This window comes from Mauremys reevesii, linkage group 24, assembly GCF_016161935.1.
Source record: "Mauremys reevesii isolate NIE-2019 linkage group 24, ASM1616193v1, whole genome shotgun sequence".
NCBI classification, from domain to species: domain Eukaryota; kingdom Metazoa; phylum Chordata; order Testudines; family Geoemydidae; genus Mauremys; species Mauremys reevesii.
Window position 1 is genome coordinate 5,778,294 of NC_052646.1, and position 13,422 is coordinate 5,791,715.

Below are 13,422 nucleotides of genomic sequence, written 5' to 3' on the forward strand. Positions count from 1 at the left end.
AAGTTCTGGATTCTAGGAATTAAAGCAGTATTACGTTGCAGCCTTCCAGAGCTTTGCATTGGCTTCCGTGGGGCCAGGGTTTTCAGAAAGAGTGTATTATGTGTGTCTCTAACTTCTCAGTGTATGCCGTGAACAGAACAGGGATGACATTTCCGCCCCAAAATTCCGCCCCCGCCCCCGCCAGAGACCCAACAAGTGGGAGGAATGTGCGGAGGGAGTTCGCTAGCAAAGTTAGCATCTCTCTGCCCCTGACATCTTGACATGAGCATAATAGCCAGGCTGAAGGGCTGATTTCATGGAGATTAACCTCTCGCGTTGCGCTCGGGCTGCCTTGCTGCCTGGCCCTGGTTCGCGAGTGTGTGAAAGGCGGATTACAGATATATTAGCCTATCTGTCTTTTTATGCATGGGGGTTCATCATACAGACGAGAGTGTCTGGTGGCAGCCAAAACAGAGGAAGAGGAGGGTCTTTCCAAGCCCATCTGACCCCGAACATAAGAGGCGACGCAGGGTTGTGTTTTTTTTTAAAGGAGGTGAATTTTGCAGTTGATGGCCTGGAGTCCTGCGTCTAGCCACAGAGCGGATACAGCGGGCCAGCTTCCTCCACATCCACACTGCCCTGCAAATGAGGCCCAGCTTGGGCCCGGAATCAGTGGTGCAATTCAGGTGACCAGCTGTCCTGATTTTATAGGGACAGTCCGGATATTTGGGGCTTTGTCTTATCTAGGCATCTAAGACACCCCCACACCCCATCCTGATTTTTCACTCTAGGTGCAATTCTGCACTTATTCAGAGTTGCATAGGCCAGAGAGCCAGGGAGCCACGGCCCAACTGCTTGAAAGCATCAGCCTCTGTCCAGGCGGAGGGGCCACTGGGCCCCATGATTTTGTGACCTGGTGCACGGCAGAGTCTGCTGAAAACTCAACTCCTGGCAGCACCGTCTCAGTCACTGTGAGGATAAGAGAGGGGAGCCTCCCCGACTGAGGGAGACGCAGCATCTCTGGAAGGTGAGGGTGAATTGGACCGGAATAGGGTCCCAGCTGGTGTGAGGGGGAGGGACTTGAATTTGCCCCTTCTTCCTCCCCCCCCCGAAATATCTGAACTGATGCCACTGCCTGCAATGATCCCCCCTCCAGGGATAAGAACCATCGTTTAGGTGCCGTTCTGCACCCCTTGCTAGTAACAGAGGTTGCAGGCCTTCAGAGAGCCCAGAGCGACATCCCTTTCCGAGCACTTCAAGGAGAGAGCTGCAGAGGGGGCTGGTGCGGGAAAGGGGCCTGGCCGAAGCCTCTCCTCCACAGGGATTTTAGCTGAGGGTGAAGCCGCACCAGTGCCCTAGTATAGACACAACTGACTTGCTCTGGGGTGAATCCTGCTGCGCTGGGGTGAATCTCGTCTGGGCTAAGATCCCATAGGAGGCAGGGCTTGGGAGAAAGGTGCATCCCCCTGTCCACTCATTCCAGCCACCCTTTAAAAACCATCTGGAATAAACCGACAATCTCTCTCCTAACACACGTAGACACCCAGTGCTTTAGAAAAGTCCAGTGTTAGCAAAACCCAGGGGCCATAGCTGATAAGTTGCAAGTGGAATGGTGTCCCTCTGCTGAGGTGGGTATGGCGAGATGGGACCGGGAAGGCCCAGATTTTCGGCTCCGATCGGCTGGGGAGGTGTTTACGCAGAGCCGGTGACTTTCTCCCGACGGCCTGGCTGGAGCTTCCCAGAGGACGGCGTGGGGTGGATGGAATGGGGTGGGGTGGGTGGGCGGGCGTGGGGCCGCGCCAGCTCTCTGCGCCGCTTGTCACGAACCGAGCCTTGAAAAGGTTAAAGTGAGGCCCGAGCGAGCGAGAAAGTGCGAGCAAAAATGCTGAACAGGGGCCGTTTTAATTACATTCCATTAAACCTCCCTTTCGGGGCTGCGTTTCTCGACCATGTGCTGCACATTCTCATGGTAATTATGGGACATCTGTATAGAGGCTCCTTTCTCATCAAAGATGGCTCTCATCAAAGACGCTCCTGGGAAACCCTTCACCTTTGACCCCCGGGGTCACCGCCGAAACAGTGGCTCTATAGTTTGCGCTACTGTAAAGCCGTAGTATCCTTTTTCCTTCTCCAACCTGACCCGGTCTTGAGACTTTAATGCAACCCATGTTTGGGCGGTGGGGGAAGCTTGTTCATGTCAGCTTGGGGAGGGCGCGGGGGGGGGGAGGACGTGCGGAGAAAAGGGGGCCTTTCTTCCCCCCCCCCCAGCATCAACAGTTTCCCTTTAATGCCCCCCCAGTCCTCCTTCGTGCTCCCCCGCCACCCGAAGTGTGGGCATGGGCGAGTTAATATGTCTCTTAACTCGCCAGCGACCCAGCGCAGGTTGACGGAGAAGGCAGATCAAAGTGCAAAGACAAGCGGTTTTAATTAGATTGACTGGAGCTGTGGGTCTCCTCATTCATGCTGGAGAAGGGGAGGGCACATGAATCCACCCTCTCACTGCCCCCCTCTCCGCAGTGTTGAAATCAGCTCCACCCTGGGAACTCACGTCAACCCCACGACACCCTGCATGTTTTCAGAACGACCCTTCGTGGGATGAAGCCACAACGAGGGGGTTCTGGGATCAATAACGCCTTTGATGAGGAAGAGCTGGGGCATGCATGGGGCGGCCCAGCCCGAGTGCTCTAAATATCATGTCAGCCGCCCCCAAAATCACATAAAAATCATGAGATTTTTCAAACTGCAAAACACTGGGTTCTTTGCTTTTCGATTTCAGAGCTTCTAGGGGGTCACTTTTCTTAGCTTTTCTCTGCAGCCACAGGAGGAGTGGGGGGGTAGCCGAAAGCCGAGATTTCCCCATAATCACAAGACTCCAGGAGCTGGGGATTCAAACATCAAATATGGAGAGTCTTGCAATAACATCGTGAGAGTTGGTAGCACTGAGAAAGGCCTTGGGAGAAAGGTTCCTCACCTGCCACTCTCAGGGATAGCAAACTATCCATCCTGTCTTTTCTCTGTCTGCCCATCCCTTTGATTTCTGTCCATCCATCCTCTCTTACCAATCCGTCTCTCTCTCCTGCATCTCTACAGTGTCCATCCCCTAGAATCTAGGTGCTCATACCCAACTGGGATTGGCTCAAAAAGCGACCCAAAGTAGGCACTAACTATTTCCAATTTGCTACAACTGCTTCCTGCGTGTCAGTAGCCATGAATGGCTCTTCCTACAGCCGGGAGAAGGAGAGTCACCTAATGGCTAAAGCACTGACCTGGCATTCAAGAGACCTGGGTTCTTGGCCTGGCTCTGCTGCTGGAGGACTGTGAGCGTGTCATGTCTCTCTTGTGTGCCTCAGTTTCCCCATATATGAAATGAGGATACCGGTACTGCCTTCCCTTTTAAAGCACGTTGAGAGCTAGGGCTAGAAAGCATTATGTGAGAGCTGGCTGGGTTCATATCCTGATTGTCAGGCGCTCGTCTATAATAATGTAAATAACAAGACTTGGAAGGATCAGCTTTTTATCGGTAGACATTGATTTCACTGCACACACACAAACCAACAACAAAAACTATTTCCTTCAATAATCATCGAAATATACAGATAGATAAAGTAAGAAAAACGCTGCTTGAGAATTTATTAGCATCAAAATCCAGTGATTCAGACTTTGAATTAGGCTGGTTACAAATGGACTCACGAATGAATAGTAAAAACAGGTACAATCTGTTGATTGCAGGATATTTACTTTGTATATTTTGACATGCGACGTTGATCGTCTGTGTTAACGGGGTATAAAGCTTTTAACTTTTTCATTCTCCGCGTCTACTGTCATTAAACCATTGTCTGACACCCCCTCCCCTCCCCACCCTCCCGCTCCCGGCATTTTCCACAACTGTGAAAATTTAAATGGGTAGAAAGGGAAAAATATGCTCACAACCCAAATTTCACACAAGGGTGACGTTTCAATGGCTGCGAATCGAAAAAAATATAGATCTGAAAGAAACCGATATCAGCTGTCGAAATTATAAAAATATCAACATTGAATTCTGCCAAGCCTACATATGACCCAAGGTCCCCTCTCTCTGTTCATGTCCCCCGTGATGCCCCAATGCGCCCTGCCTCCTCTCACAGTCACTCCCATGCCGCCTCCTGCGCCCCCAGCACAGTCACGCTTTAGTAGGACAGTGGGAATACTCCATTTCCAGAGCTGCCAATAACACCCATAGGGTTGCAAACCATAATGGAGAGCAGGATGCAGCAGCAGGCTGGCGGCTTGACCCTATTGTGACACGTGTCGAGGTAAAGGCAGTCAGGTCTCCAGGGGAGCGGAGGTGGGGAAGCTCCTCCTCCCGGCTGGGGGCAGAGACAATATTAATAGGTTGTCCAGGAGAACAAGGCCCATGGAAGTCAATTTACCAACCAACTGAGGTGGGGGCAAGGGGCAGGGAACAACCCATGGGAGCAGTTCTGCGTCTCCAGAAAGCCCCAGGAGCAGATCTCTTTTTGCACTGCAGCCTCGCCCCCGACCATGCGTGGGGCCAAGGGACCGGCCGTGGGGATAGACCTAGGCACGACCTACTCCTGCGTGGGGGTCTGCCAGCACGGCAAGGTGGAGATCATCGCCAACGACCAAGGCAACCGGACCACGCCCAGCTACGTGGCTTTCACAGACACGGAGCGCCTGGTGGGGGACCCAGCCAAGAGCCAGGCGGCCCTCAACCCCCAGAACACCGTCTTTGATGCCAAGCGGCTGATCGGCCGGATGGTTGAGGACCCCATGGTTCAGCTGGACACAAGGCACTGGCCCTTTCAGGTGGTGAGCGATACCGGGAAGCTCAAGGTGCAGGTGTCCTTCAAGGGGAAGGAAAAGGCCTTCTACCCTGAGGAGATCTCTGCCATAGTACTCACCAAGATGAAGCAGACGGCTGAGGCCTACCTAGGCTGCTCCATCACCCAGGCCGTCATCACGGTGCCAGCCTATTTCAACGACTCCCAGCGCCGGGCCACCATAGATGCTGGGGCGATCGCTGGCCTCCAGGTCCTGAAGATCCTCAATGAGCCCACGGCAGCGGCCATTGCCTACGGCCTGGAGGCCAGCCGCAAAGGGGAAGGGAAGCGCAACATCCTCATCTTCGACCTGGGCGGCGGCACCTTCGACGTGTCCATCCTCAGGGTGGACGACGGCATCTTCGAGGTGAAGGCCACGGCGGGGGACACCCACCTGGGCGGGGAGGATTTCGACAACCGGCTGGTGGATCACTTGGTGCGGGAGTTCAGGAGGAAACACAAGGAGGACCTCAGCCAGGACAAGAAGGCCATGCAGAGGCTAAGGACAGCTTGCGAGAGGGCCAAGCGCACGCTCTCTTCCGGCACCGCTGCCGCCATCTCCGTCGACTCCCTGTACAAGGGGGTGGATTTCCACACCACCGTCACCCGGGCTCGCTTCGAGGACCTGTGCTCCGACCTCTTCCAGGCCACCTTAAAGCCCTTAGGGAAGGCGCTGCGGGACGCCAACATGAACAAGGATCAGATCCACGACATCGTGCTGGTGGGAGGCTCAACCCGCATCCCCAGGGTCCAGACGCTGCTGCGGGAGTTCTTCAGTGGGCGGGAACTGAGCAAGAACATCAACCCAGACGAGGCCGTGGCCTACGGGGCGGCTGTGCAGGCGGCCATCTTGACAGGCAACAGGTCCCACGGTCTGCAAAACGTGCTCCTCCTGGATGTGACCCCGCTGTCTCTGGGGATTGACACGGTAGGAGGGGTGATGGCCACCGTGGTCAAACGCAATTCTCCGGTCCCGACCCAGGAAACCATGGAATTCACCACGGCGGAAGACGACCAAGAGACGGTTGTGTTCGAGGTCTACGAAGGGGAGAGACCCATGAGCAAAAACAACCACCTGCTGGGCACCTTCACCCTCAGCGGCCTTCCCCCGGCGCTGCGCGGAGAGCCCATCATCCAGGTCAGCTTCTCCATCGACACCAACAACATCTTGACCGTGTCGGCGAGGGACACGGATACTGGCCACACCAGCCAGCTCACCATCACCGACACCAGGGGCCGGCTGGACAGAGAGGAGGTGGAGCGGATGGTGCGGGAGGCCGAGGAGCACAGGGCACAAGACGAGGCGCAGCAGGAGAAGATCGCAGCCATGAACTCCTTGGAGTCGTGCGCGCTCCACCTGAAGAGGGCTGCGGAGGGAGGCCAGGCCCTTGATGTTCGAGCCAAGAAGAGGGTGTTGGAGCTGTGTGAGGAGGCCACCTCTTGGCTGGAGGGAAACCAGCTGGCGGAGAAGGAGGCGTATGAGGAGCGGCGGAGAGAGCTGGAGGAGGCGTGGGACTCGGTCTTCTCCGACCTCAGCCAAGGTCAGGGGGTGGAAGAGGAGGCCAGGGGCGAAGAAGAGGGGGAGGAGGCTAATGTTGCCCAGCACGGTGAGGAAGTGGGTTGAATATGGACCGCACTGCACTGTGCCTAAAGGACGCATTAAAAAAAACAACAAGGGACCCGAAGCATTTTGCCTCCTTCGTGCGTCTATTTAGCAAAGCAACAGATGGCTGCAGGGAGTTTTCTGCTCCCAGGCCCCCCTGCCCGGCGCCTAAATCAGTGACTGGTGCCCTGAACCATTTCACCTTCCCCCTGCATTCCTGATAGGTCAGTATCATCACCCCCATTTTACAGATGGGGAAAACTGAGGCACAGGGAGATGTGACATGCCCAAGGTCACCCAGCAGTGAGTGGCAGAGACAGGAATAGAACCAAGGCTTCCTGACTCCCAGTCCCCTGCTCTAATCACTAAACCCCGCTGCCTCAAAGAACTAGGAAGTTTGGACTCCCAGTCCCTAAACCATCAGACCATTTACCCCCACCTCCCCCTTTGAGGCAGCTTCTTTGACCCAGACACTGTATGGCAAAGCGTACCAGGCAGCACTTCTGGCTGTTAACAGGCCTGGCAGGTGTCGGAGCTGAGATAAGGAGACAAGACCGCTGCAAGGCCTGGGCTGTTTGCCTGAGGTGGGGGCGGTCAGTTGGGAAGGAAAGCCTCCTAACTGGGATGTGGGTGGTCATGCCTAGTGGTTAGAGCAGGATTCAGCAGTCAGGAACAACGTCCAGGGTCAGAGCCGGAGTCAGGATCCAAGTAGGGCTGGAGCAAGGCTGGGAAGGAGGCAGGCACAGGAGTGATCATAGGCGTTGAGCAGCCAGCGAACAGCCCTGTTGGGTCCCTTCAACCAATCAGTAGGGTTGGCCACCCAAGAGGTTTTGCTGTAGCCCATCTGGGCTCATTCGTCTGCCCAAAGACTGAACTAGCTAGTCTCAGGTTCAGCTGCAGGCCCTCGTCCCTGAAGGGCTACTTCTAGGGTCCTCTCTCCAGACTGCTCAGCCCACACCCTTGATCCTCTCTCCCCAAATTGCCCCTCCCAGCTCACTTTATCGCTAAGTCGAGCTGAGGATTGTCTGTCTCGCCGAATAAGCAAAAGCCACTTAAACCCTTTCCCCAGGAGGGTCACCACCTGCTAAGAGGCTAGGGGGGGAGGGGTTTGCAGGATGATGACGGATAACAGGGCTGTATTTTATCCAGGAAAAAAATCTGACTGAAATGGACATTTCTGCACCCAAATCCCCGGAAAAGAAGTTCGGATGAAATTTTCATCCTTTTTCCTTTTCTTTCAGTCTGACGATTGTTTAATATCTGTGTCATGGTAGTGCCTCCACGCCCCAGGCCCAGGCCCATGATCCCGCTGGGCCAGGAGCTGTATAAACGCGGAAGAAAGAGCTGATCCCTGCCCCGGAGAGCAAACAATCTTAGGCTGGGTCTATGCTACCACTTCCCCGGGCCCAGTTCTGCCGGGCAGGCCTGCGCTCCTTGACTGACTTTGCTCTGCCGGCAGAAGCTGCCTCGGCCAGCATGGTTGGGTTCCTTCCAGGTGTGGCGGATCAAACTCAACCTGGGCAAAACCTGCCTTGTCGGGGATGGGCGGCATCCACACGTGGAGCGCTTTGCTGGCCTCGCATGCCGGTCAGGCGCTCCTAGGGCAGATGCCGCCTGAGGTGAAGAGGACTGGGAATGAGTGACAGGGGATGGATCACTTCAGGATCACCTCTTCTGTTCACCTGGCACTGGCCACTGTCAGGAGACCGGATAGTGGGCTAGATGGACCGTTGGTCTGACCCAGTATGGCCGCTCTTATGTTCTTATGATAGGTGGTAGGCCGAGACAGACAGCTGGGGCAGTGCAGGAAAATGAGGAGAGACATAAATAGCCTGGAGATTTTTCCAGGAATGAGGGTGATACAAATCTTCCTTCTTCCTTCTCTCTATCCCCAGCTCTGCCCCCTCTGTCCCCACCACCTGGCTGTCCCGTCTCCCCCCACACATGCAGCCATTCACCACGACCCTGCTTTCTCTGGGCTGGAGAAGCAGAGAGATCAGGGGAGCACCCCGCTGCATTGGGGCCTTTTTGCACACGACAGGCTCCCTTTTCTTGCTGCTGTCAGCTGCCACCCGGTGCCCACAGCAGGATAAAGCCCGCACAATAGGGACCTGCACTCGCAGGCCTGTGGGCCATTTCTGAGGGAGCCCAGTCATGTTAAAACCCAGTCACGTAAAAACCCCATGCTGCCTCTGTCAAAATCCCCCAGGATGGGGTCTGAGGCTCTCCTGTCCTAAACCGTCACACAGTGCCGTTTAAATGGCTGCCGTGTTCCGCCCCAGAGGTGGCTGCCTTTCCACTGGGAGTTGTGATCCTTCCCTTTCTCTGGGCGAAATTCACCCTTGTGCAAAAAGGCTGAGGCCCCTTCGGCCCATGGGGGGTTGTTTCGCTCAAGCGGCTCGTGGAAAAGAGGGAGGCAGGATCGGGCCCCTCCTGGTGGGCTAGCGAAATCTCTGCCGAGGCAGCCGCAAATGGGCTGAAATCTCAGCGCCACTTTCCGCTAAGTGGCCAATGATTATTCATCCTGTCGCTCCCCGCGCGGCCATAAACTTTAATCACAATGAAGTCATTTGATTTCCATGCACTGCAATCCTGCGCCGATCCGACGGGAATTAATGGCCACTTACGGGAATGGAAGGGGGCTGGAAGTGAGCGTTGCAGGGTTTTTTTCCCCCTCCCCCAGAAGATGGATGGCATTTGGAGAGCTCACCAGGAGACAGCTGGACCCGTCATGGGGCTAAAATCTCCTCTTCTGGCTTCATATTCCTTCTGTCACCTTGAGGTGCCTGCGGCAGCGGCCTGGCTGATTTCAAAGCACTTTATCTTGTATGAAGACTTGGCAGAATTAGATTTTTTTTTTATCGTGCCAACGGATAACTTAGACATTTATTTTAAGCCTTTTTCTCGATTTTGATCCATTTGCATGGTCATAGTCTTGCAGCATTTTTAAGCATTCGCCTCCCCCCCCCCCCCAACTTTGTATCGATTAAAGTTTCACAGCTGCGGGACACTCTGGGTAGTAATTATTTAACGACAGCCTCCCATACGTTTTCAAGCAGCAGTTTTCTTACTTTGCCGATCGGTAAAGTTCCGGGTGATATTTTTGCCTTGGGGAGGGAGAGGAGAGGGGGTTGTGCCTGTGGTGAAATTGACATTCACCGACATCTGTCGGTAACTATTGAATCCTTCCAGGCCTTGGGAAGCAGGTCAGCCTGGCCTTTCAGTTTATCCCTGGGGATACTGAGGCTGCAAGCTCCTGCGGGGGGCAGACCCCTTTGTTTTGTTCTGTCTTTGTACAACACCCTGGCCCCTTGAAGTCCTGGTCGGTCCATGCATGGGGCTCCTAGGTGCTACATGTGACAATCAGTTATGAAGTGACTTGGCCTAGGACACACAGGGAGCCAGTGGCAGAGCCCGGAATAGCCCCCAGGAAGTTTCAGTGTCTCCAGGCAATTTTTAAAATAGCCCCTGATCTTCAGTCCCAGCATGAGGGCGCTTGCTGTGCCTTAGGTGGTCTCTGAGCACTGCCCACAGTCGCCTCACAGCGCCGCTGCGAGGCAGGGCAGAGCTGGTATCTCTGTTTTATGGGGCAGGAACACAGAGCAGCTCCGGGACCCACCCAACGAGTGTCTGGAAGAGCACGGAAGTGCACCCAGGTCTCCTGAGTCCCAACCATCGGGAGTGGCGCCCATGGGTGCTGGAGGCACCCAGGGTAAATAACCCCACTGCGCCCTGCGAATCCGCCTCCCCTCTCCGCTCCCGGACTGGTGCTGAGGCTGACGATTTCAGCAGAGCCTTTGATGCTCAGCACCACGGTGACCCCAGGCTCTGGCTGAGGGTGTCGAACTGGCAGGAGAAGAGGGGATTTAATCGGGGGAAATGGAAAGAAAAGGGACAGGGCTTTCCTGTCCCGCGGGGCCTTTGATAGAGCGGGAAGGGAAGGGCTGAAGCACTGAAGCATGCTGTTGACTCAACAGGGAATTAAGCTTATTATGAATCCAAAAGGGAAGCAGAGCTGCTGGATGGGAGGAGGCGTCAAAGAACCGGGATTTTCCTTTCTAACTCAGTCGTTCTTCCCCATCGGCTCCATTCGTCTGGCTTTCCCGGAACTCGTTCATATTTGCGTTCAAATCGGGAGCCTGGAAATAATGGCCCTGAAATCCCAGAGGGATAGAAACCTCTAGGGGTGGGCTGGAGAGACATCCCAACCTCTCCGCCCTGTCAGGCACAGGCCGGTTTAAATTCGCTGGTTTCCCCAGCTTTACATTTTCATCCTCTGCAGCCGGGCGGTCGGAACAAATGTTGCCATCAGAGAATTTCCCGCGAAAGGGAAACTGCGGTTCGCACCCAGCTCTGCTCCGGAGTCACTGAAGGGCATTCGAAGCTGCAAAAACAAGGAGGAGTCCTTGTGGCACCGTAGAGACTAACACATTTATTTGGGCATAAGCTTTCCTGGGCTAAAACCCACTTCATCAGATGCATGGAGTGAAAAAGTCAGTAAGCAGTATATATATTACAGCACATGAAAAGATGGGAGCTGCCTCACCAAGTGTGTGTGTGGGGGGGGAGCCAGTGCTAACGAGGCCAATTCAATTAAGGTGGAAGTGGCCTATTCTCAGCAGTTGACAAGAAGGGATGAGTATCAGCAGAGGGAAAATGACTTTTTGTAGTGACCCAGCCACTCCCAGTCTTTATTCAGGCCTAATTTGATGGTGTCCAGGTTGCAAATGAATCCCAGTTCCGCAGTTTCTCATTGGAGTCTGTTTTTGAAGTGTTTTTGTTGACGAATGGCCACTTTTAAGTCTGTTATTGAGTGTCCAGGGAGACTGAAGTGCGTTATGCTTCCCTTTCAGTCCTTCCTTGCCTGTCTTGTGCCCTCCCTCCTCTGCTTCCCTTCCTCTCTCTGATTCTCTTCCACTTTATTTCCCCCTTCACCATCTCCCCCCACCTCGTCCTTTTCTGTATTCATCCAAAGTTCAGCCTTATTGTAGTTTATGTGGTAAAATGCTGGCGTGTGATTGTTCCCTTTGTACCTCAGTCTCCCCCACTGAAGAATCCTGGAGTCTCATTCTCCCCTCTCAAGCAGCTTGGCATTGAACTCTTATTATTCTCCCTGTCAATTAGATTTTACCAAGTCTTCATATTTTCAGGAGGCGTTCTCGCTGCTTGAATGGAAATACCTACTATACAATTATGCCAGACAGAATGGCATTTTAAAGAACTCTGCCAATGGCGCAGCCGATCGCAAAAAAAAAAAATTGCTGCTAATTTGTAGTCTTTGCATTAGCTCTTCAAGTGTTTTTTTTATGCCGGCAATAATTTATAGCTGCAAGACAACAGCTAGTCATATGTGAATAAATAATGCCAAGTTTCTGCATCACGGATAATGAACGAGCTCACCTTTGCTGGGGAGTTCAGGAAAGAAGATCTTCCTATGTTCTGCTCCCCCCTCTCCCCTGCATTTTCTGGGGAGTTCAGGATAGATCTTCCTACGTTCTGCTCCCGCCCCCCAGATTCTGGCCTCCAGCCATTCTAGGCACTAAGGTCCCTTCTGAAGTTTCTTCCAAGGACCCAAGTTGCAGAATCAGGAAATAGACTAATGCCCAGCCGGGGTTTGATTATCTCAGACAGCGTGGTCTGGTAGGTAGTATGCGCTGCAGAGACTCAGGAGACCTGGATTCTCTTCCCAGCCCCGTGGGACGAAGCGGGAATTTGCTGTGTTGTTTGTAGGAAACCGATGTGTGCCTCGATTTCCCGCTGTATTGTGGGGGGAAAAAAAGCCAACCACAGCCACCAGTTTGTCTCCTGCCAAAGTACCCCAGGAGCCATGCAGCATGGGAGTGCCTGGGCAGAATGAAAAGGGTCATTAAACAAGTGCCTGAAACCAGCCCCGAATCAACAGAGCATCCAGCAAGGCAGAGAGACACCCAGCGACTGAAGCATCCACACGTGACAGTAGAAAACCCCAGGAAGACAGACAAGGGGAAGAGGGAGGGAGAGAGCCAGAGCAGGGATCCATCACGGCTTGGCTGGCTCCTCACGGCACTGGCTTGTGGTTTAACTTCTGCCTCTGGGTGCTAAGCTAAGAAGGGTAAGTAACAAACAGCTCCTTGGTTTTGCAAAGGCTCCCGTGTCACTGTAAATATCCCTGAGCGCATGGGACCCAGGGTGGGAGGCAGGGTGGATTTGAGGCCCAGGTGTTTGGCTTGGGTGGCCGGAGATGAGGGTTTGATTCCCGGCTTTGCCCTAGACTCGGCATGTGACCATTCCCACGGGGGGAGTGGCTGGATGTGCGGCCTAGCAGCGCAGACGCACCGAAACAAGCCCGGCCGCGCACCGTGTCACGGAGACCCCGACGTATATGTAGCCACAGTCACACACAAATGAGCGGCTTTGTCTTCAGAGCAGGGTGAGCTAATGGGCAGAGCACTGGACTTAGGCGCATGACAGCTGGGTTCTACTCTCCACTCTGCTACTGGGTGGGTGTGAGCAAGTCACTGCCCCTCGCTGCCTCGGTTTCCCCAAATTACGGAGCCTGACCTCCTTTGTAAAGTGCGCTGAGATCTGCTGATGAAAAGAGCTAGTGATTGGCATCATAACACACCCATGTAGTCCTACACAGTTACATGTGTGTAGACACAAGCGTGCACATGCATGTGTAGACACAAGCATGCACATGAGTGTGTAGACACATAAGCGTGTGCACACAATCACAGTGAGGCCGTCAAACATGCTAATACACAGCTGTGCACCTCAGGACAGCCTGGCTCTGACAAAGAACCCCGGGGGTTCTGGATGACCCACATACAGGTTTTAACCAGGCTCGATCAGTCACTGATGGCTGCCGTCCGTCGGTCTGTGGGGGAAGAAGCAGGAGTGTCTCCCGGTGTCTCTGCCCCCTCGGCCTCGCTCTTGGATCCAGCACAAAGTGAAGGTCAAGGCGAGGTCATCGATCCATCCATCATCATGACTCTATGCTGGGGACTCTTAAGGGAACATGACAGCCCAGGGCTGGCTGTT

The 13,422-nt window shown here is 54.1% G+C and overlaps 1 protein-coding gene across 1 annotated transcript; it reads left to right on the forward strand.

The window, feature by feature from the left end:
- The first annotated feature begins 4,266 nt into the window (after positions 1-4,266).
- Positions 4,267-6,484, forward strand: LOC120390410 (heat shock 70 kDa protein 1A-like). The gene has a single exon (XM_039513072.1). It carries the CDS (start codon positions 4,501-4,503, stop codon positions 6,421-6,423), a length of 1,923 nt encoding a protein of 640 aa, XP_039369006.1. The 5' UTR covers positions 4,267-4,500; the 3' UTR covers positions 6,424-6,484.
- Positions 6,485-13,422: the final 6,938 nt, after the last annotated feature.

Excerpts from the sequence above, each read along its gene's own strand:
- LOC120390410 (XM_039513072.1), top strand. The coding sequence starts at position 4,501 with ATGCGTGGGGCCAAGGGACCGGCCGTGGGGATAGACCTAGGCACGACC.